Source organism: Budorcas taxicolor, chromosome 7, assembly GCF_023091745.1.
Source record: "Budorcas taxicolor isolate Tak-1 chromosome 7, Takin1.1, whole genome shotgun sequence".
NCBI classification, from domain to species: domain Eukaryota; kingdom Metazoa; phylum Chordata; class Mammalia; order Artiodactyla; family Bovidae; genus Budorcas; species Budorcas taxicolor.
Genome location: NC_068916.1, coordinates 2841612 through 2866466, shown reverse-complemented (window position 1 = coordinate 2866466; position 24855 = coordinate 2841612). Strand labels below are relative to the sequence as shown.

Sequence of the window (24855 nt, the reverse complement as noted above, 5' to 3'; positions counted from 1 at the left end):
GGACTACAAGGAGATCCAACCAGTCCATTCTGAAGGAGATCAGCCCTGGGTGTTCTTTGGAAGGAATGATGCTAAAGCTGAATCTCCAGTACTTTGGCCACCACATGCAAAGAGTTGACTCATTGGCAAAGACTCTGATGCTGGGAGGGATTGGGGGCAGGAGAAGAAGGGGACGACAGAGGATGAGATGGCTGGATGGCATCACGGACTCGACGGACATGAGTCTGAGTGAACTCCGGGAGATGGTGATGGACAGGGAGGCCTGGCGTGCTGCGATTCATGGGGTCGCAAAGAGTCGGACACGACTGAGCGACTGAACTGAACTGAACTGAATGTTTTAGGAAAAGAAATAGAATGGTATGCTAGGAAATCTTTATTTTTAATTAAAATGACTAGTGTCACTATTTCTAAAGCAAATTCATCAACTGAATTTATATTACTTTAACTGACCGCATAGCAGCAGCAGAGGCTATTATTTAAATGACTGAAGACTATCCAGGAATCTTTGTGGCAGGCCCCCAGTAGTCAGTGGGAGAGCCAGGACTGGTCTCGGGTGGCAGACCTCACCCGGGCCTCAGGCCTCATGTTCACAAGGGGCAAGGGTTTGGCCCTCTCTGAACTGTGGGCTCTGCTACTGTGTTAGGCCTCTGTTCAGTGGCTGTGACGGGACCACTCAACAGATTCAAAAGAATTACTACTACTCTACCATCAAAAATCTCTCTGTTCTTTTTTGTATGAAAAGGTTTCATTGTTCTTGTCTCACTTCTTCCCCCCACAGACTTTAGTTCACAGAAAATATAACCTTTTGCTATTGAAACATAGTATCAAAAGACACTCAATAAAATCAATATAGTAATTATTTAAGGAATGCTAAGAATGCTTTCAATAAAACTATTATTATCTCTGCCTCTAGTCTCACTCAACACTTCAGTTGCTAAAAAAAAAACCAAGAAACAACAAAGAAACAAACAAAAACTTTATCATGATCTGTTTACACAGCCGTACAGATCAAAAAATAACAAGAGCTCATAAAACCAGCTTAGAGAACATCTCTCTGGTTTTTAAATATGTACTCCCTGACAGGCAACACCACCATTCAAATTCCAGCCTTGGCCTAGTCAAGAGGTCTGCCTGGAGCCTTTCCAAGAGTTCCTACCGGTATGGTTGGGGTGCTGGAGTGGTACAATTTCACGATGTAAGAAATGAATACTTGGGTGATAACTCATATAAAACTTCTAGAGCAACTGTATCATATACTACTTGGCCTTTAACTTTCCCCCACCCCAAATTCAAATTCTTTGCACTAAGAATAAGATTTCAAGTATGACACAACTATTAACACCAGGGATATCTGGGCAAATAGTATTTGGAAGTTCTTTGTCCTATTCTTGCAATTTTTCTCTAAGTTTTAAATTATTCCCAAATAAAAACTTAAAAAAAAAAAGAAGCATTTTTCTGTATATGAGTCTGGGCAGCTGGCTCATATCTGCACCCAGGGTGGCTCAGATGAGCCCAGGCAAACCAGGCATTCCACAAATGTCTTCTAATCTCAACAATCTTTGAGAAAGTAACATGATCCCAAAGTTGATTTGGATTTTCAACATTGACAAATTTTTAAAAAATATGTTCTTTTGTATCTGAAGATTACAATAACAAAATGATTTTGATTAGAAGGAAAAAACCAATACAGTGTCACTACTTACTCTATGAATTATGCCAGCTGAATGTAGATGTTTAATGCCACAGAGCATCTGGTAAAGAAGGTAGGACATTCTTTCATGGTCCAGCTCCATGTGAATAACCTGACATAAGTTAGCATCCATTAATTCCATAACCAAATACCTGAGGAAATAAATGATCAGCCATGTACACATGAAAATCATCCAAATTCCTTCATGGTATTACCTCAGAATTTTTATTAAAAAGTAATAACTTCATGCCTAGTCACTGTACTGGCTAAAGTAAAAAGATAACTCGCTTTTATTGGGTATCTTGATTTATAAGCTATCTTGAAAAGAAGCAATTTTTATATCATAGTAAATAGAATCTCAAACATGCAAAGTCTCCTATATTTAAAATTTTTTGCTATTGGGTCATTCTTACCAATACAGAAACCATGCCGTTGCTGCTTGCATCTTAAGAAAACTTTTGACCTTCCCTCCCCTACCAGCTACGATCCTGTATTTTTGCTCTTCCTGCAAGCAAAACTCCCCAAAGAGCTATCTACGCTCATCATCTTCAATTTTTTTCTCCCATTTTTCCTTAATCTCACTTTAATTAGGTTTTTGCCCCCACCACTTTGCTGAAACTGTCCTCAAGGATCCTGACACTTTCCGTGCTGCTAAACCCAGTGGCTAGTCCTACAATCCTGGCTGACCGTGACTTTCTCTTACCACTGGCTTCTTGCTGCTGGAGTGCCAGCACCTGTTCTTGGCCTTCTCTTCTCTACTGTACTCACAGTCATGATGATCATCTCTGGTTTCTGATCTCAAGGCTTTAAATACCATCTATAGACTGCCAACTCTCAAATTAATACATTCACCCCAGACATCCCACCTGAACTCCAGGCTCACTTATCTAACTGACTGCTTCACAGATCAGTTTGGGTGCCCAATAGACTCCCTGTCTAAAACTGAGCTCCTGATTCTACACCACCCCCAAATCTGTTCTTCCTATAGCTTTCCTCATCTCAGTTGAGAGAACTTTTATCCTTCTGGTGAGCACCTGAGCCAAAATTCCAAATGTTCTCAGCAACTCCTTCTCTCAAACCACACAAAGCCTCTCTCAAAGCCTAAGAGCAAACACTGGGGTTCTATCTTCAAAACAGTGTCAACCATCCAATCTCGTGCCTTTACCATCACCATCACCCCTTTGGTCTAAATGTAGCCACAGTAATCTCTCACCCGAACTACTGCAATAGCCTCCTGACTGGTCTTCCATGTTCTACCCCATACAGTGGATTCTCAGACCAGAAACCAAGTTATTGTTTTAAAATGTAAGTTAGATAAACTCAGTCTTCTACTGAAAGTCTAACTTGTAAAGGGAAGTCCTTACAACGGCCGAGAGGCCCAGCAGTGTTGGCCCTGCCACTTCTTTGAGCCGATCTCTTCTACTTTCCTCTGCTTCCTTAGATCCAGCCAAACAGGCTCTTGCTCTTCAAAAGCACACACCAGGCACACTCCCATGTCTGCTCCTTTATGCTCCTTGTTCCCTCTATCTTTTAAAAATATAACTGTATTTACTTTAGTTTTGGCTGTGCTGGGTTTTCGCTGATGCACAGGTCTTCCCCAGCTGCGGCGGGCAGCGGGTGCTCTCTTGCTGCAGTGCATGCGCTTCTCATTGCAGGGGCTTCTCCTTTTGTGGAACACGGCTTCCATGACTTACGGGCTCAGCAGCTCCAGCACGTGGGCTCAGGAGCTGTAGCTCCCAAGTGTTAGAGAGCTGGCTCAGTAGTTGTGCCACATGGGCTCAGCTGCTCCGTGGCATGGGGGACCTTCCTGGATCAGGGATCAAACCCCTGCTTCCTGCTCTGGCAGGTAGATTCTTTAGCACTGAGCCGACAGGGAAGCCCACTCCTCCTATCTTGATACTGCCTTTCTCAAAATATCTGTAGGACGAACCCCCTCATTTCCTTCAAGGCTTCTCCAGATGTCACCAGTCCCATGAGGTCCTTCCCTAACTATCCTACTTAAAACTGCAGCCTGTCTCTTAACCCCCCGCACTTCTGATCCCTCTCACTCAGCTTAACTTCTTCCACATTTGCCACATTCTAATGAATGACATAATTTCCCTATTTGTTATGTTGATTATCTTCCCTGGTTTTCCTTCAAGCTCTAGGAAGAAATATGATCATCTGCAATTCTTAAATAATGAAAGATATTTTTGCCTGTTTTGCTCACTAAGTATGTCAAGTTCAAGAGAGTGCTTAGCACACAGCTGGCAATCAAATTTTCCTTTTGGCTGTGCAACTGAAAGCATGGCATCCTAACCACTGGACCACCAGGGAATTTCTAGCAATCAAATATTTGTTGAGTGAATAAACCAATAAATTTAAGATAAAGTTGGGCATTATATCTCAATAATAAATTAATATTTCATTTCATTGTTAGTAAAACAATTCTATTTCAGATTTTGGAAAACATATAATATTTCGTCACTTACCTATTTCATATAACAACCGTAAACACTTAAACCCTACAATCCTGGATTTTAGGGGACTAGAGAAAAACATTTTATATTTCAGTAAAGCAAATCAGCAGTATTAATGGCACTGTCTTCTCCAAGGAATCCACTTTCAGTCATCCTTTATCTGTTGTAAAAATGATAACTGTCTAGGGATAAGCACGTGCGTGCTAAGTTGCTTCAGTATGTCTGACTCTTTGCAACCCTGTAGACTATAGCCTGCCAGGCTCCTCTGTCCAAGGGATTCTCCAAGCAAGAATACTGGACTGGGTCGCCATGCCCTTCTCCAGGGCGTCTTCCCCACTCAGGGACTGAACCAGGACCTCTTACGTCTCCTACATTGGTAGGCCGGTTCCTTACCACTAGAGCCACCGGAGAAGTCCACAGGCACAAGCAGTTGAATATTATTATTCGTTTTCCTTACTGTTTCTATCTCATAGTGAACAGTGGCTAAGATATCATTTAAAAATGTATTATTGTCTGCATTTCCTAAGTTAAAAAAAGCAGTCATGTTCTCTTAAATTCTCAGTCTTTCATGCACAGTGTATTACTGAATAAAAATTATACTTACACATCTTGAAATTCTTCTAGAGTTTTTTGTGGTGTAAACACATTTAACAAACTAATTATCTGAAAAGAGAAAATTAAACCTCAGCATGTCAAACAACTCTACTTGACTATAAAAATTAAGTTTAACATTAAAATGTATTAAAAACTAGGAAAAAAATCACACCAGAGCTTTGTAATTTTATTATTATTACTGCTTTTACCAAAACATTCTATTATACATCATTTCAAAAGTTAAATGATTAGGATTCTCACCTTGGAAATAAGATGCACTTTTAATCAAATTAACTTTTATGTGTCCCTGGTAACTTATTATTACAGAATTTTGACACATAATGCTTTCAGCTTTGAACATAAAAAAGTATCAATTACAAGTAGCAAAACACTAAATAAAGCAATATGTTAACTCTGAAAACTTAAATACAATGTGCAAATTTCTAGAAAGTTTTTAAATATGAGGGCTAATGGCATCTGGTCCCATCACTTCATGGGAAATAGATGGGGAAACAGTGGAAACAGTGTCAGACTTTATTTTTGGGGGCTCCAAAATCACTGCAGATGGTGACTGCAGCCATGAAATTAAAAGATGCTTACTCCTTGGAAAGAAAGTTATGACCAACCCAGATAGCATATTGAAAAGCAGAGACATTACTTTGCCAACAAAGATCCGTCTAGTCAAGGCTATGGTTTTTCCAGTGCTCATATATGGATATGAGAGTTGGACTGTGAAGAAGGCTGAGCGCTGAAGAATTGATGCTTTTGAACTGTGGCGTTGGAGAAGACTCTTGAGAGTCCCTTGGACTGCAAGGAGATCCAACCAGTCCATTCTGAAGGAGATCAGCCCTGGGAATTCTTTGGAAGGAATGATGCTAAAGCTGAAACTCCAGTACTTTGGCCACCTCATGCAAAGAGTTGACTCACTGGAAAAGACTCTGATGCTGGAAGGGATTGAGGGCAGGAGGAGAAGGGGACGACAGAGGATGAGATGGCTGGATGGCATCACTGACTCAATGGACGTGAGTCTGAGTGAACTCTGGGAGTTGGTGATGGACAGGGAGGCCTGGCGTGCTGCGATTCATGGGGTCGTAAAGAGTCGGACACGACTGAGCGACTGAACTGAACGGAACTGAAGCTTAAATTTCGGTATAATAAAGATGAAATGCCTCACAGTATTATGTATTTACCTAAAGAGGGTTCAAAAACTGACCCCATCACAGGCTTTGGTCTGGGTACTCCAATGTTAAACAATGAATTCTGCTACTTGAGCATTAAAAACACATCATCAATCATTTCAAATGACTGAGGGAAAGTTGAATTATTCAGTATAAAAGACTGAAGATTGAAGTGGCTGGATAGCCAATGGGGAAAAAAGAAAACTGGATTCATAGTTTAACCTTTACAACAAGATAAAGTTAAAATGGCACAAAAACTTTAATCTAAGGCATGAAACCATGAAACATTAAAATATAGATAAACATCCATACAACTCTGGTGTAGCAAAGTCTGTTCTAAGAATGACAAGAAATCTACAAGAGTTGATTACATTCAACAACGACAAAAATCAGTATGGCAAAAACAACCTGCTACTGCTGCTGCTAAGTCACTTCAGTCATGTCCGACTCTGCAATCCCGGAGACTGTGCGATCCCAGAGATGGCAGCCCACCAGGCTCCCTTGTCCTTGGGATTCTCCAGGCAAGAACACTGGAGTGGGTTGCCATTTTCTTCTCCAATGCATGAAAGTGAAAAATGAAAGTGAAGTCGCTCATTCGTGTCTGACTCTTCACAATCCCATGGACTGCAGCCTACTAGGCTCCTCTATCCATGGGATTTTCCAAGCAAGAGTACTGGAGTGGGTTGCTGTTGCCTTCTCTGAAAAACAACCTAAATTAGGTCAAATGGAAAAGAAATGAGGATTGATAGCTTTAATATCAAAGATCTTCTCTAAATGCATAAGAAAGAAACCAACGTGTGGTCAATCACTCAGTCATGTCTGATTCTTTGCGACCCCGTGGACTGTAGCCCACCAGGCACCTCTGTCTATGGGATTTCCCAGGCAAGAATACTGTAATGGGTTGCCATTTCCTACTTGAGGGGATCTTCCCAACCCAGGGATTGAACTGTGTCTCTTGCATCTCCTGCATTGGCAAGGGATATGTTTATAAATATTTTAATGTTTCATGGTTTCATGACTTAAAATTTAATTTAGATTTAAATTTTTGTTCCATTTAAAGTTTATCTTGGTGTAAAGATTGAAGTGTGAATCCAGTTTTTTTTTTCTTCCCCTTGCACCTCTTCCACCTCCTGCATTGAAAGAAACCAACAGTCCTAGAGAAAAATGGACAAAGGCCATGGAAAACAAACTCTCAAGAAATAAAAATAAAAGGTTGGTAGAGATACGGAGAAGGCAATGGCACTCCACTCCAGCACTCTTGCCTGGGAAATCCCATGGACGGAGGAGCCTGGTGGGCCACAGTCCATGGGGTCTCTAACAGTCAGACACGACTGAGCAACTTCACTTTCACTTTTCACTTTCATGCACTGGAGAAGGAAATGGCAACCCACTCCAGTGTTCTTGCCTGGAGAATCCCAGGGACGGGGAGCCTGGCGGGCTGCCGTCTATGGGGTCGCACAGAGTCGGAGACGACTGAAGCGACTTAGCCGCAGCAGCAGCAGCAGCAGCAGAGATATGGAAAGAAAATCAACCTCACAAATAAAAATAAGGTATCATTTGTCATCTATCAGTTTGGTAAAGTGAAACAAAAAAATCAACAATATGTAGTTCTGGAGTATTCTGAAATAAAAGCCATACTCAGATACTCAATGAAAGTGTAAAACTGATAGTCTTCCTTGAGGTCAATTTGTCAGTATATATTAAAACCAGAAATGTGCATACTTTTTGACCCAGAATCTTGGCCAAAGAATTCACCTGTATAAGGATGTTCACTGCAGCACTGCTTATAGTAGTAAAAAATTAGAAACAATCTAAATATTTGTTTTTTTTATGTTTTTAAAAAAATTTTTAATATAAATTTATTTAATTGACAATAAGTAATTGGTTAAATGAATTACTGTGCATTTGTACTAGGTAGCTATTTAAAAATGGTTTATATCTATGTTCATTAATGTACATGAGATTTAGCAACATCTCACCATACTTTTTTAAGAAAAATTTTTTTTACTTTTGTTTTTATGACGTACCCAAATGAATACAGAGTTCCAGAGAATAGTAAGGAGAGATAAGAAGGTCTTCTTAAGTGAATAATGCAAAGAAATAGAGGAAAACAATAGAGTGGGAAAGACTAGAGGTTTCTTCAAGAAAACTGGAGATACTGAGGGAACATTTCATGCAAGGATGGGCATGATAAAGGACAGACATGGTGAGCATCTAACAGACACAGAAGAGATGGCAAGAATACACAGAAGCGGACACCGGACATCCTGGAGTATGAAGTCAAAGGGGCCTTAGGAAGCATTACTACAACCAAAGCTAGTGGAAGTGACAGAATTCCAGCTGAGTTATTTCAAATCCTAAAAGATGCTGCTGCTAAAGTGCTGCACTCATTACGGCAGCAAATTTGGAAAACTTAGCAATGACCACACGACTCTAAAAGGTCAGTTTTCATTCCAATCCCAAAGAAGGACAATGCCAAAGAATGTTCAAACTACTGTACAATTATGCTCATTTCACATGCTAGCAAGGTTATGCTCAAAATCCTTTAAGCTAGGCTTCAGCAGTACATGAACTGAGAACTTCCAGATGTACAAGCTGGGTTTCAAAGAGGAACCAGAGATCAAATCGCCATGACTGATGGATCATGGAGAAAGCAAAGTCAAATGGGCCAGAAAAAACATCTACTTCTTCATTGACTATGTGAAAGCCTTTGACTGTGTGGATCACAACAAAATGTGGAAAATTCTTAGAGATGGGAATACCAGGCCACCTTGCCTGTCTCCTGAGAAACCTGTATGCAGGTCAAGAAGCAACAGAACTGGACATGGAACAACAGACTGGGTCCAAATTGAGAAAGGAGTATAACAAGGATGAATATTATCACCCTGCTTATTTAGCTTATATGCAGAGAACATCATGTGAAATGCTGAGCTGGATGCATCACAAGCTAGAATAAAGATTGCTGGGAGAAATATCAAGAACTTCAGATATGCACATGATATCACTCTAATAGCAGAAAGTAAAGAGGAACTAAAGAACCTCTTGATGAGGGTGCAAGAGGAGAGTGAAAAAGCTGGCTTGCAACTCAACATTAAAAAAAAAACTAAGATCATGGTATCTGGTCCCATCACTTCATGGCAAATAGACAGGGAAAAAATGGAATCAGTGACAGATTTTCTTTTCTTGGGCTCCAAAATCACCACAGACGGTGACTGCAGCCATGAAATTAAAAGATGCTTGCTACCTGGAAGGAAAGCTGTGACCAACCTAGACACAAAAACCTGCATATTAAAAAGCAGAGACATCACTTTGCTAGCAAAGGTCCATAAAGTCAAAGCTAAGGTTTTTCCAGTAGTTATGTACAGATGTGAGAGTTCGACTATAAAGAAAGCATCAAAGAAGTTCACCAAAGAACTGATGCTTTCAAATTGTTGTGCTGGAGAAGATTCTTGAGAGCCCCTTGGATTGCAAGGGGATGAGACAGTCAATCCTAATGGAGATCAACTCTGAATATTTCTTGGAAGGACTGATACTGAAACTCCAATCCTTTGGTCACCTGATACAAAGAGCTGACTTATTGGAAAAGATCCTGATGCTGGGGAAGACTGAAGGCAAAAGAAGAAGCAGAGGAAAGATGGACAGACAGCACCACTGACTCAATGGACATGAATCTGAGCAAACTTTGGGAGATAGTGGAGGACAGGGGAGCCTGGAGTGCTGCAGTCCATGAGGTTGCAAAGAGTTGGACATGACTTAGCAACTGAATAACAAATAAAACAGGCACTGGAGAAATTAAAAACAAATTCAAATCACAGACTCAAAAGATTGAAATTATCTTTGTTTTTTGTCCCTACACCAGAAAAATCCAGCAGAAATGTCACAAAAAAAGGAGCCATATGGAGCTGAGTGGGATCTTAGATACTTATCCCCTCAACTTTGCGACAAAGAGAAGTCAGACGGGAGGGGGTCTCCAAAGCCCCTTCTAGGCTTACCATCTTATAATCTTATAACATGACAAGGCTATCAAAATCATGTTCCACATAATATTCAGGGATCAGCAAAAGAACATGAAACGTGACTGAGTACCTCATTTTCTAGAGATATACTGTTTTTCCTTACAATGTACAAGGCTTTGATTTCTGTGCTAAGTAGAACTACCTTGAATAAAGCATCATCTAATAACAATTATTTCCATAAATATGAATATGTAAAAGCTACTTATAGAACAGTGTTTTCCTAAAAAGTATTTAACTATTTCTCAATTTGTCAAGTCAATACTCTTGCCATTTTATCACACTGAAATAGTGAAAACCAAACGGTAACAAGAACATTCCCATTCCTAATGAGTGACCTAAATTCCTATGGACCACAATGCCTCTTGTTGACTCAATATTCCCAATGTTGATTAACAATTTTATCAATAAAATATAAACATTTAAATAGTACTTTTACCACTAGCTTACCCTAGGTCTAAACTCACTGTATCTTCAAAGACCGAGAAGATTACCACATATCATTGACAACATTAAAGTATACAGTGGAAACACAGACATTACTTACATTTTTATGATTGACACATTTTAAGAGGACAAGTTCACGATATGCTCTCTTTGCATGAGTCTGATTCTGAAAAGGACGGCTTAGTTTCTTGACTGCAACATTTATCCCAAGAACTGTATCAAAAGCAGCACTATAATTAAGAAATATAATAAGCAACCCATTAGGATAATTCTGGAAAATACAGCAATGCAGAATGTACATTCAATATGTTATCTTTCTAACTGAATAACAAATAAGGAAACATCTGCTTGCTTTCATTCAGGGTACTTCTGCACATGAAGAGCAAAGTGGGCTGGCTAACAGTGCAGGATGAACTGATTCCTTTCAGTGGCACCAGGTAATTTAATATACAGCATGTAAGTCTGGTCAGGAAACAAAATCTTCAGTTTAAATATGTCAATAAGTTGAAAAAACTCACTGGTATCACAAAATAAAACAGAAGTATATTTTGGAATATCACAGTGGAGAAAATGGTTTGAGCTCCTGAGAAGAATGTAATATTATAAATCTAAGTTTTGATTGATTGTGTTTTTTCCTAGATGAAAGAATCTAAAAAGAAAGCAGAAGCCAAAATCTCAACTCATGGTAAATCCCCAAGATACAAAATCCCTAACATAAGCAATTGCTATATACATAAAATCCTACTAGAAATACCTCTTCATATTATTAATACTATGGCAAGAAATAAAATCTAGGGGATCTGTTTCTAGCATCTCAAGCTCCCAGCTGAAATTTATGATTCATTTTCCTAGAAAAAGTAGACAGGAAAAATTGAATACTTCGTGTACTAGTTTCAAGCTAGCACCAGCATCAGTTGCTGTTATTGTTACCTTCTGGCTCCTCACTGGCAGTTCAAAGCTGCTAAAGACCATCTGAGAACCTAAGCACCATTTAAAACACTGTTTCTATTTATTCTATTCAGTTTATGACACTGTTTACACTTATTCACTTCTGTTAATAATCTGTTCGACAAGAAACTCAAACTTCATTCAATTTTAACTTTTTAAAATTGAAAGCTGTCGAGTCACTTTGAAATTGTTTTTTCTTTAACCCAGTTCACATTATGTGTACAGGTATACACAAATGTAAAATCACATGCCCACAGGCAAATATAATATTCATATAAATTACAAAATGTTAAAATTAAATCTGTGAAACAAATCATTAATATATATGTGTGATTTGTACACTTATATGTGTGTGTGTATACATAAAATTGCTGTTTTAGTTGCTGAGTCGTGTCCAACTCTTTGTGACCCCATGGACTGTAGCCCACCAGGCTCCTCTGTCCATGGGATTTCCCATGCAAGAAAACTGGAGTGGGTTGTCATTTCCTTCTCTAGGGGATCTTCTTGACCCAGGGAGTGAACCCAAGTTTCCTGTACTGCAGGCAGATTCTTTACCAGTGAGCCACCTGGGAAGCACGTATATATCTCAGTCTTCAGAATTTAAAAACAGACACATCTTTTTTTGGACAAAGAAGTTTTGTCCAGTGAGACAAATGAACCAATTCTGAATTACCTGAGCAGACACTTGTTCCCCACTCCTAGTTTCAACTCCAGGAGGAGCTATTTTCAATCATTCCTGGCTTTACTTCTCGTAGTCAGGTCTCAACTCCAAAAATATACTTTTATCACTCTTTCCTCATTTATCAACTTTAGAAATTATCTATTTACTCCCCATCATGAAAACTGAGGATTTAGTCACTTATCTGAAACCCCCAAGGACGTCTCTTAGCTTTTTGTTCTCATGTTATTTTTAATTTTTACCTTGGTCACCATTGTAACTTTAAATAACCATGTCTAAACTTGTTTCATCAACTTTTAAAGGAATTTCTTGCTGCCCAGTATGTAAAATGAGAATATTACACTGCATCTTCTTTTACTTCCAACTCTCTACTCTCTTTCCCTCCAAATTTGTCTTAAATGGTCAAGTTTGATAACACACCTTTCAGCCTCTATAATTAGGTCTTCTGCGTTTCTTCTGTAGGAAGTGTCTAAAAGTTGAAAATCAAGGTATGAAGTGTATGTATGTACGCACATGTAAACATTACTAATTGCAGAGTAAGGATTACATTTCATTTCTAAAGATCACATGATTTGCTGTCACTCATAAAAGAACAAGACTGTTGCCAATATTAATGTTAAATGGATTCTCTTCCTACATTCTACCAGTTCTCAAACCTCATGTTACTTTAAATTTATTTCCTTCTTAGATCATGACTTTTTCTAGCTTTTCTACTACAGGTTTCTAATAAACTTTTTTTTCTTATTAAGAGAAGACAAATATATCTCGCCAGAGCCTGACACTAGTACTTCCTACCTTCTCAAATTATCTATTGTTTGGAATCTATTCCATTTGGAGGGGAAGACATTGTTCTTGAAGTTTCAACGCCTGATGTGCAGCTATCAGCCTGGGATTTCTTTTCACTGGCCTCCATTGTTACTTGTTATACATTCTTGTATTCTCTTTCTGGCTGGAATATATCCTAAGGGAATTTCTTCAGGAAAAAAGTGCATGGAAGATAAATTATCCTACTCTTCCTTTATCCCTGATTGATAGTTTATCTTCTAAGTTTGAAGTCAATTTTCTCTTGGGATTGCCAAAGTTGAGTGCTGTTGGTTATGCACAGAAGGCTTGTGCCTGTCAGGTTCTCATTCTTTTGCTTCCTTTTTTGTTCCTTATCTCAATGATTTATCACAGAGAATCCTGCTTTGTCAACAACCCCAAAGTTCCCTAGTCACATCTCCTACTAATCACTATTCCCACTGCCCTCCAAAGATGGTAACTACTTCTGACTTTTATGAGAATCACTTCCTTGCTTTTACCTGCTAAACATGCATCTTTAAGACCCTGCATCATTTATTTTTGCCTGGTTTTTGAAACTGTGTTTGACTTCCTTCACTCAACATGGTGTTTGTAGGAATACATCCATTGTTGTATGAAGCTACAGCTCATTCTGTGTCATTGCTCTAACATTCCTTCATTGTCATTATATGACATAATGTTTATAGATATATTGGCTGTTTTCAGTTTGCAAAGCATTACAAAAAACAAAGAATGGTCATAAACATTCTTGTACATGGTTCTGGGTACCCTATGCATGTCTTTTTAACAAGTAGATAAAGGGACTGCATGTTTTATTTTAGTAGATAATGCCAAATTGTTTTCTGAAGTGGTTTGTTCTACCGATTTCTAGGCATTTGGTTTTCTTGCAGTATATTCATCCTGTGTCCCATAAGGGGACTAAATATTATTTCAACAAAAGGGAGATCACAAGGGAAGGGGTGGGGGGCACTAATCCAGTTATAAGAGCCCTTTAGAAGTAAAGTTTGTTCTGGCTGGCTGGGAAGAGGGGAAAGTCAGAGAGGTCTGAATCCAGAGAAGGACCAGACATGCCATTGTTGCCGTCAAGATGAACGTGGGGGGTCCGTCTTGAGAAGGAATGGGAGCAGAGTGGTCCCTGGCTGACAGACAATAAGGGAATAGAGACCCCCGACCTACAGCTGCAAGGAACTAGGTTCTGCTAAGAACCCTGAATGCTCCTGAAAGCAGATTCTTCCCCAGAGCCTCCAGATAAGAGCCTGGTCCAGTGACATCTTGATTTCAGCCTTGTGAAATGCCACGCAGAGAACCCAGGGAAGCCCACCCAGATTTCTGACCTACACAGAACTATGAAATTACACATGGCTGTTGCTTTGTTTTACATCCCTAGTAAAGTCAAGTCAAGTCAAGTCAAGTCAAGTCGCATCACGTCGCTCAGTCGTGTCTGACTCTTTGTGACCCCATGGACTGTAGCCTATCAGGCTCCTCTGTCCATGGGATTTTCCAGGCAAAAGTGCTGGAGTGGATTGCCATTTCCTTCTCCAGGGGATCTTCCCAACCCGGGGATTTGAACCCGGGTCTCCCGCATTGTAGATAGACGCCTTTACCATCTGAGCCACCAGGGAAGCCCAGGTTATGGTAATTTGTCATGCGGCAATAGAAAACAAATACATCTTCTCTTCTGTATGTTTCTACCATTTTGTCTCCCCAGCCTTCATTCTGGATACTTTTCTCCTTAACTGTCTTTCAGATCACAATTCTCTCCTCAGTTATACTTATTAATAATATGCTTTTAAACCCACCTATTAACTTCATAATTCAATTACTATATCTTAAGAGTTCTATAATTTCTATTTAGTTTTTTAAAGTTTTCATTTTCCACCCAAAGTTTTTCATACTGTCTGTTATCAACATAACATCACAGCTCTTTGGAAGTTTGGATCCAATAAGGCCAATAACTCCTATGGATCTATTTCTTTTCTCTGTTGTTGTGTTGGATTTTGTGAATGTCATCGAATCTCCTTTTGTGACTAGTTATTTCTGACTATGTGCTGGACCTTGAACTTGCAAAACTGTCTGCTATCTAGAAATAATTTGATAACCAGTATGATGCTGTCTTCCTCCAGGTAGAATTTACATTTATTTCTGCTGGACCTTCAAGGACCTTCAAACACTAGCAGTTTGGGCTCACCTCACCTTGGGTTCAGCAAATGAGATGATGTGAAGCTAAGGGCAGTGCCTGCAAGAGCCTGTTATTTTCTGGATTATTCTTACATCTAGCATGCAGCCCTTTATTGGACCCAATTCAAAGCAAAGGAAGTTCACTAAGCCCCTTTAGAGGGCCCTGGACTCCAATCCCTATCTCCTATGGCCCCACAAGACACTCCAAAGGACTCTCAAATCTCTTAGCTGCCCATTCCAGAATTTTCAAATGCCCTCAAGGTAAAGACCACCCCAAAGCCTGGGCTCCTCTGACTAGGCTTCTCCTTTCCCAGATCCTAGCCCAGTAATTTTTCATTTACTTACTCACTATCTAGGGGCAAATGCTGAGCATGGGGATGGGGTGAGAAGGCTGGGAGAAAACTAGCAAAACTGTTTTGCAGACACATATTTAATTAACATCCCTATTTCCAGCCACCCATTTCATCTTTGTTTTCTGTATCTGGCATCTCTAGACCCAAAATCTCCCTTGAGTTCTACTATAGATAGGTTCTCTTCTTTGTGGCAAATGTCTCATCTAGTTATTCTCATTTCCTCTGCAGAAACTTGTTAAATGTGCTTTCATATCCACTGATTACTGCCCTCCTGGTCTCTTTGTTTAGGTGTTTGGTCCACCAATTTAAATAAGAAGTTTCAAAACATTTATTTTAGGGATGTAACTATTAAGGTCCATAAAGACACAATGATTTGCCCAAGGTAACTAAAAACTACTGCAATGAGGATTTGAGCTGGACTTAGAACTCGATTCTCCTGAATCACAGTGTTCCTATGCCTCATATCATATATCTACTTTATCACAAAAATTTTGTTGTGGGCATTATGTTCATTTATATATACTAACAGAAAATAAAACAGTGTAAGAACAGGCCAACATTCACGCTTATACAGAACCAGAGGAAGCAAAAAAAAAATAAGCTACACCAACCATTTCAAGTTAAGGTTGTAACTGTCACTTCTAAGCACTCTCAGATCTAATACTATACACTTTTTTAAAAAAGAAAGTTAAACACTTCATAAAAGATGCTCAACATCATTAATTAATAGAGAAATGTCAACCAAAATTACAATGAGGTACCACCTCACACCAGTCAGAATGGTCATCATTAAAAAGTCTATAAATAATAAATGCTGGAGGTGTGGAGAAAAGAGAACCCTTCTATACTGTTGGTGGGAATATAAACTGGTGCAGTCACTATGGAAAATAGTGTGGAGCATATGCAGCTCCCATGTTCACAGCAGCAGTATTCACCACCTGAATGTCCATCAACAGACGAATGGAGAAGGAAGATGCGGTACATACATGCGATGGACACCGCTCCACCATAAAGAAAGAATGAAATAACGCCATTTGCAGCAGCAAGGATGGAACTAGAGATTAACACACTACGTGAAGGAAGTCGAAAGGAGAAAGACAAATACCATGTGATGTCATTTATATGTGGAAACTAAAATATGACTCAAATGAACATTTATGAAGCAGAAACAGACTCACAAACATAGAGAACAGACCTGTGGCTGCCAAGGGGGAGAGGGGCTGCGGAGGGATGGAGTGGGAGTGTGGGGTTAGCAGATGCAAACCATTATACCCAGAATGGATAAACAACAAAGTCCTACTCCACAGCATAGGGAATTACATTCACTATTCCATGATAACCCATAATGGAGAAGAATATTTTTAAAAAGGAACGCATTTATACGTACAACTGAACCATTTAGCAAACATTAACAACACTGTAAACCAACCATACTTCAATTAAAATTTTTTTTAAAAAGCAAAAAAAAAAATGAAGTTAAACACTTCATAGAATTGTTCTGTAAAACAAATACGCCCTAGTGCTTTGATTAACAGCTTGAGATTTTAGACGGAGAGGAAGAAAACTGAATTTACATGAAAGAAATGTGCACACATTTTTCCTATAGAGCCTGTAACTATTTAATTCTACTAATAACTTAATTTTATAAATACTGCAAATGATAAACATTTTAAAACTTACTTCTTAACTATTTTACTAACAGTTTTAATGAACAACAAAAACAGAGAAGCAAATAAATCAGACAGTTGCTTTTACAATTCAAAATTAGGAGTCAAAATATTTTACTTGGATCTCAGCTCCTCCATTTAATCTTATATCAGTACCTGCACCTTAATTTACCTGTCCCTATGTCTTTATAAAGCTCTAGTTTAGATGATTAACAAGTTTTTATAAACCATGCATTATTACTACTATGATATTTCTCAAAAATGTGAAACACACATATATTCATTTCACGTTGTTGCTATAACAAATTACCACAGGGTGACTAGCTTAAAACACAAATTTATTATCTCACAGTCCTGGAGCATGCATGTGTGCACATGTACATTAGTCCAGCATTTGGTTTAACCAGAAAGAAGGCTCTATTCCAGGCATGAACTGAGACTATCTGGAGTTTCAGAGCTAAGTCTTAAAAAGACTGGTCTGGATAGATCAGCAGGGTTGCAAAGAATTCTCCAACCAGGAGATGCAGTGGGGACAGAAGTGATGGGCATGGGAAAGAGCCTGTCAGGTTTGCAGAGAAGGGACCACTGGAGAGAAGAGGCTATCTAAAAGTCAGGGCCTGATGCTGGGGATACTCAGGCCCTTCCAACAGTGACAAGGAAGAAAGGAGTCATTCCTTGAAAGGAACCATTCATAGTTCCTTGCTTCATCTAAACAGTAGAACAAGGTAAAATACCCTCTCCTTATGCCTTGTACAAAAAGAATACTTTTCTTTTGAGGAGTTTTTAAAGCAGAATGCCAATATTCAAGATGCTGTGCGAAACGGCCAGAAAAAAATCCTCCGAAGACAGGTGGGGGAAGTAGCTCTCTTGTCAGTCTGGAACTAGGACCACCAGCACCGTCAGTGCTGCAGTTCAGGGGAACCGTGAAGCCTCAAGCCCAGAAGGAAGGTGAGGAGCAGTCACCCACCTTCCCGGCTGAGAGAAAGCCAGCACAGGCTCTGGCAGAAAGGAGCAGTAAAGTAATAATGGAAACCAGGTCTCCAATCATCTAGGCCCAGCTCTCGTGACAGCACCTCATCTAAAAGCCAACAGAAAACATCCCACAAGTCTAAGAATAATTTTCATAATTGCACAAACATTTCTAAAAGAAAGTACCAATAATCTGAATCAAATTAACTAACCCCTTTTACATGAATCAGCAACGTTAACCCAACTAAAAGGTTTTGATTTGGTAATGAATAACTGGCTTGGATTATAAACTTAAGTGAATAATTACATCAAAGATTATAAAATAAACTGTTAGCTATGCAGGGGCTCCTTTAGAGCTACCTTAATCAGTTCAAAATAATGACTTCTTTCTTGAGGAGAAATGGGCAAAACTCATTTTTTGATCTTTCCTTAAAATAAAAATAAAAATTCAGGCTATGGAAATGGAATGTACAAGACATGAGATTCAGGATGGTGTTAAAATTTTAGCATCTACATGTATGTGAGGTGACAGTTGCTCCTAAAAATGTTAATAAAATTGTCAAAAAATTATTTAAAATTTTATTATTATTTAAATTCTTTTAAAATTATTTAAAAGAAAATACTTAAGAGTTAAATGCACTTTCACTTAACTCTTAGTATTTTCTTTTAAATAATTTTAAAAGAATTTAAATAAGTTACAAAAAATGACATATTTTACTGGATAATATAAATGAAAATATTATAATATTTAATATATTAAATATAATATTTAGAGTATCCATTAAATGACAAATATCCTTAATTTAAGGCATCCTTCAGCTTACACTTTTTTTTCAAAAAAATCACATAAACATAAAATAAGCCATTTTAAAGTGAACAATTCAGTAACATTTAGCACATTCAGTGTTGTTCAATCACCACCTTTAAATAAACCCCCAAATTTTCATCACCCGAAAAGGTAACTCCATACCCATTATGAAGTTGCTCCCCATTCCTCTCCCTCTTGTCCTAGTTAACCACCAGTCCGCATGACTGCATTCTCGATGGATGTTCCTACTTTGGACTCAAACACTACTACCTTTCATGTCTGGCTTCTTTCACTTAACATGATTTTGTACATGGTCTACGTCACAGCATACATCAGTGCTCCATTTCTTCTTATGAATAATATTCCATGTACATATAGAAGACAGTTTGTGTATCCATTCATTTACTGATCGACAGTTGGCCTGTTTTCACCTTTCAGCTAACTGTGAACAGTACTGTTATGAACATTTATATATAGTCCTTTTTGAATATCTCTTTTTAATTCTTTTGGGAATATATCTAGAAATATTTACTAGGTCAAACAATAATTCTATGTCTAACACCTGAGTGTTCATTGGAAGGACTGATGTTGAAGCTGAAACTCCAATACTGTGGCCACCTGATGCAAAGAGCTGACTCATTTGAAAAGACCCTGATGCTGGGAAAGATTGAAGGCAGGAGGAGAAGGGGCTGACAGAGGATGAGATGGTCGGATGGCATCTCCGACTCAATGGACATGAGTTTGGGTAAACTCTGGGAGTTGGTGATGGACAGGGAGGCCTGGCATGCTGTGGTCCATGGGGTCGCAAAGAGTCAGACACGACTGAGCGACTGAACTGAACTGAACTTGTTGAGGAGCCGCCAAACTGGTTTTCACAAATTGCTGCACCATTTTACATTTTCACCAGCAATGTATGAGGGTTCTAATTGCTTTACATCCTTGTCAAAATTTGTTTATTTTCCATTTTGTTGATTATGGCCATCTAGTGGGTGTGAAGTTGTACCTCACTGTGGTTTTGATTTGCATTTCCCAAATGACTAACAATGAACATCTTTTCATGTTTATTGGCCAAAAATCTTTAGGGAAATGTCTATTGAAGTCCTTTGTCCGTTCTTTTTTTAAAACTGTCTTGTCTGTTGCTGAGTTATAGAAGATCTTCATAAGTATTAGACTATGGTCAAACATTTTCCCATTTGTGGGTTGTTTTTTCACTCTCTTGTTGGTGTTCTTTGATGCATAAAAATTTTTTTATAAAGTCCAATTGTTTTCTTTTGTTGCTCATGCTTTTGGTGTCATTTCTAAGAATTCAAGGTCATGAAGCTTTCCCCTCTTGTTTTCTTCTAAGAGTTTTACGGTTTTAACTCGTATATATAGGTCATTGATGCATTTTGAGTTGACTTGCCACATGATGTGAAATAGGGGTCCAACTTCATTCTTCTGCATGTGGGTATCCAGTTGTCCCAGCACCATTTGTTGAAGAGAGTGCTCTTTCCCCTTTGAATAATCTTGGCACCCTTTTTGAAAATCAACTGGCTACAGATGATTTTCTGGACTCTTAGTTTTTAAAATGTTTTCAAAATTCAGAACTTTCCATATTATAATTCTACCAATGCTTTTATGAGAGGAGGTTTAGCTTATCATGGTATATGTAGGAGCTTTCATTTCAAAACTAGAATTTTTGAATGAAAAATATGTACTCATAATGAGTAATTTCATTATTAAACATTTCTTTAAAAAAACAAAGATGAGTAGTATATGCAAACTGGAAATCAAAACTAATCCCCAAGAAACAGTATTTTATAAAGTAGCATGTAAGTTCATGGTCATTTACCATGCTGTAATGAAGTCATTAATTTTAACTGCCTAACCCTTATAAAGATCTCCATTTTATAATTATGAACTTCTAATCAACCTCTAAATGTGGTTATTACATTAAATGTCCTTTTTATCTGTCTTGCTTAATTTCCTATGTCAAATTACCATTCAGTTCCAAATAAGAGATATATTATAAATCAAAAGAATATTTTACATCTAGAATTTCTTATTGACATCAAAGTATCCTAATATGAGCCATCCATTCACTTTAAAAATTCTCTTGGTACACTGGGTCTTTAAGTACCGATATAGCATGTTATCCATTGAAAGTTAAGATCACCACTATTGTAGATGCAAGCCAGGCATTCCTTCCCAACAGCCCCTTTTCCCTCATTAGTTTTTCAAGGAATCTCTGGACTACCATCTCCTCAGCTCCCAGGACCTCTACCTACCTAGGCTGAAGAAAACTACCACCTTCCCTGATTATATGTCTCGATAACAGAGGGTCAGTTACAAACCACAGATGCAGATTCTCTAAACTCAATACCTCTAATAAAAATATAAACTCCCCAACCAGAACATTCAAGAGTTCTCTTTTATCTTGAATTCCCTTTACCAACCAGCTGTAAACATTAGGTATTTAACTTTACCACAGTTCCTCTTAGATGTAAAGGCAATCTTGTTTTTATTGACCAAAAGAAGAAGAAAAGATTTTGCCCAGAAAACGAAGGGATAAAAAGTTCGGGAGGTGCCGATAACTGTAGTCTAGAAAACGTGAAAGACTTTACCTTTAGCTGGCCAGTGATGTCGCGGCAGCTGACTGTCTTACCAAGCAAGAGACTAAGGTTCAGGGTCAGACCAACGGTTCTGACGGCTGGGCTGGACACATAGCTGAAGTGAGACACCAAGGAAGAGACGGCCAGCCCAACCCCTCATACGGCATCCCTTCCTGGTTAATCCATGGGGTGATAATGACACTGACTGGCCTCATCCTGCCAATGAAGGGCAAGGCACTGCAATCATGGCGCCTAGAAACGAATAGGAGTGATTGGGAATAAAAGGGGGAGGGGGGAAGGGTGGCCAGGATGAAGAAATGAATAAAACTCCAAATTTCGGTTACAACTCATTGTCATACCTATTATTCTAATATCATTATGACAGGGGGAATGGAAAAGGGGGAAAAAAAGAAAACAGAAACAAAAAAGAAAAATGTCTACCTATTTAAATTTATGCAGCATTTTAAAGAATTTGAGTTTGTATCCTATAATCCAACTACATGTAACTAAAGCAAGAGGTTGATTCAATTTAGCTTATAAACCTATAGCAAAGAGTATTTTTTTTATCATCAGTGTTTTCTAAATTCTGACAACTTAGAACTATTAAGTTTTCATTACAACAAAAACAATCTACACTACTGAAACAGACTATACTTACCACACAATTCCTTGGGCTCCAGAGCCAATGGGTTTCAACTGCTGGTATCGTTTCAGGACAGTGAACGTTGAGTCTGCCACTTGCACACTGTAAAACTGACTGTCACATTTACTGCCGCTCATGATGCACCGTCATGCAGTATTCCAGAGGACGGGCACAGTCGTCAGAGTCCCTGAAAGAAAACCAGAATGAACAGGCACTCTTACTGAAATTTTACATGCATAGCGCACTTCACCGTGTTTCCAGTTTTGGGTATATAAGACATTATGGTTATAAGCTGATAAACTCAGACCAAGTTCTGAACTTAAGCCACAAACAAAAAATGCAAAGACATCCACCTTAATGTACAAGACTATTATGAAGGGAAGACACTTTGAGATCCTGCATGACCACATCTTAAGGGACTGGATTAGGAAACAACCACCCTTGGAGAAAAGAAGCTGCACATTTTTACTAGCCACGACAAGACCATGCCACTGTGTAACTCCCATCCGTTTCCTGTGGGGCCAGATTATGCTGAACTGTCTCAACCAGACATGGAGGTGTTCCGGAGATGTTGCAGAATGAACATGTCTATGTCCACGCAGAGAAACAAATGACCCAGGCTTCTGCGCTGTCCACAGATTCAGGCTAAAGGGATGAACCAGAAAGCAAATCTGATGTCAAAGTGATTATGAAAGTGCTAAGTTAAAGGACAACACGGTGTTGCAGGGCTGGTGGCATCTGTGAGCGCCATGCATACTGGTGAGTGCGTGCCTAACTTTCGAGCTGGTTCTGGAGCTAGTTTATATTCCCGGCAGCCCACGTCACTAGTGGGCTTCAACACAGACAGAGAAATCTGTCATAAACTACAGTCAATAACATGGACACGAGGTATGAGTATGAACTGGCAGCTCCAGAGCAGCCTTCTGGTGGTTTAGACAGTAAGCTAAGATTTCTACGCTGCAGGAGCCTATGTGATTTTATACAGAAAACAAAACAAACAGAAATCAATTGGCAGGAAGCTACTTTTACTTAGTTTCCTGGCTCTTGTCTGATAATGTTTATTCAAAAGTTAGCAAGTTATTTATACTGGTCATTAAAAATTAAAAAGCCAACAATAAAATCATTTAGGTAAGTATTCCACACTGTTTAAAAACACAGAATTTAAATTTTATTCTACGGCTGCCCCAGCTTCTTGCCTGTTTGTTCTACCACCTAACATTTAATGTCTACTCATGGAATTTTTGGTACTGGTGATACATATTTCAATGCAATGATGCCTAGGACTTCCATTAAAAATGGAAATAAATTTATCAATAACAAGTCTGAACAAATAATTAAATCAAATTTATATTTGCTTCTTTTTTTTTTTTTTTTTTTTTACCATTCTCAGGGCAGTGGCTGAGGCACAGCTATTAGTACCAGCGGCCACTTTGACCAAGAGCCACTGCACACTGGTTGAGGATTGCTTCTGGGAGGCCAGCACTGCACTAGATAAACCAACACACTGCTCACGATGACCCACAGGGATCGCCAGCCCCGTGTTACACGGGAGTGACCCAAAGCTTAGTGAGCTGGCTAAGTCATGCAGCCGTGAGAAGCTGGTCCTAAGCTCTAAGAGGGTAGAGGCAGGTCCATCTTGATCACTGTGGCACCTTGTATTTCCAGGACAGGAGGACAGGGAGGGCCTGGACCCTGGGACAGAGTTAACATTCAATATACTTCTGCTGATCTGACCCTATAACACTGTAGCTCATGATTCCCTCATGATGCTACTCCATTTTACTGACATCTGAAGGAGTATCCTTTTCTTAATTTAGTTATAGTTTTTAAGAGGTTGAGACAATTCATTTCAACATTTATGGGGTGCCTTTGAACAATAAAGTGATTAATACAGAAGACATGGCAAGATTAACCAGGAATTGGTCTTGAAATATCATCTAATTCACTCTTTGGGGAAGAAATGTGAAGAATGAGTCTGTTATCTTTATTGTAATCTAAGTTACAAAGAGGTAAGGGCCATAAGCAAAATGTAAACAAATCTGAAAGGCAAAAGAGGTTCAACCCACAAGCAGGGGTGCAGAAGACAAGAAGAGCTTCATGGAGGAGGTGGCATTTGCCCTGAACAATTCTGCAGAGACAGAGTAGAAGCGCAGAGCTCAAACTGTCTGTGCTCAGACACGGTGAATTGTTCAGCTTGACTGGTGGAGTACAAATGCCAAGGATCAGAGACAGACTCAGCAAAAAGCCAGGAGCCAATACAGTCTGCTCTTTCTTTGCCATTGAGTAATGGACCAGCCACGACGGTCATTCACAAAGCATTTGAGTACCACTGTGGACCATGTCCCTTGCCAGAACAGCCAGCCTGCCTGCCTTTTGGGCTTCGAGTTTACAGCGAGTGCACACCGTGGGTACACTCAGAAGAGAGTGAAAGCAAGGAGAGCCCTAAAGCCAGAAGGACGGAGGTTCAGGGTGCAGGGAAGAGAAGGATCAGGTGATGAGACCTGGAGGTGCCTTCTGAGCATGACAAACCATTTGAGATTTGGTTTTGCTGGGTTGTGGGGGAAAAACTGGAGACAGAACACAAGGCCAGATCACCACAAGCCTCGGAAGCCACTGGGAGCCACCTGGGTCTGGATGCGGGCCTAAGGGCTGCGGAGGCATCAAAGCATGAGAAGCACAGGCTCTGACTTGCTTCTCAGAGAGGTCATTCGGGAAGCTGAGAAAGGGAGTGACTGCAGGGAGCAGGGCTCAAAACAGGCAGACCTGACAAAAATGCCAGAATCATGGGAGCTGGGGAAACGAAGGAAATGCGTGGCTTAGAGAAAGCAGGAGATGGG

General features: G+C 39.3%; 1 protein-coding gene across 5 annotated transcripts in view; it reads right to left on the bottom strand.

The window, feature by feature from the left end:
• The window catches only part of MAPK9 (mitogen-activated protein kinase 9), a 69995-nt gene that overhangs the window by 32827 nt on the left and 12313 nt on the right, over positions 1-24855 (bottom strand). For all 5 annotated transcript variants that reach the window (XM_052644099.1, XM_052644098.1, XM_052644100.1 and 2 more), the window contains exons 2-5: positions 22034-22205; positions 10482-10611; positions 4754-4812; positions 1704-1842 (exon numbers count right to left, since the gene is read on the bottom strand). In XM_052644099.1, coding sequence (XP_052500059.1) covers positions 1704-1842; positions 4754-4812; positions 10482-10611; positions 22034-22155 — 450 coding nt within the window. In that variant the 5' untranslated portion in view covers positions 22156-22205. The remainder of the gene's footprint in view (positions 1-1703; positions 1843-4753; positions 4813-10481; positions 10612-22033; positions 22206-24855) is intronic.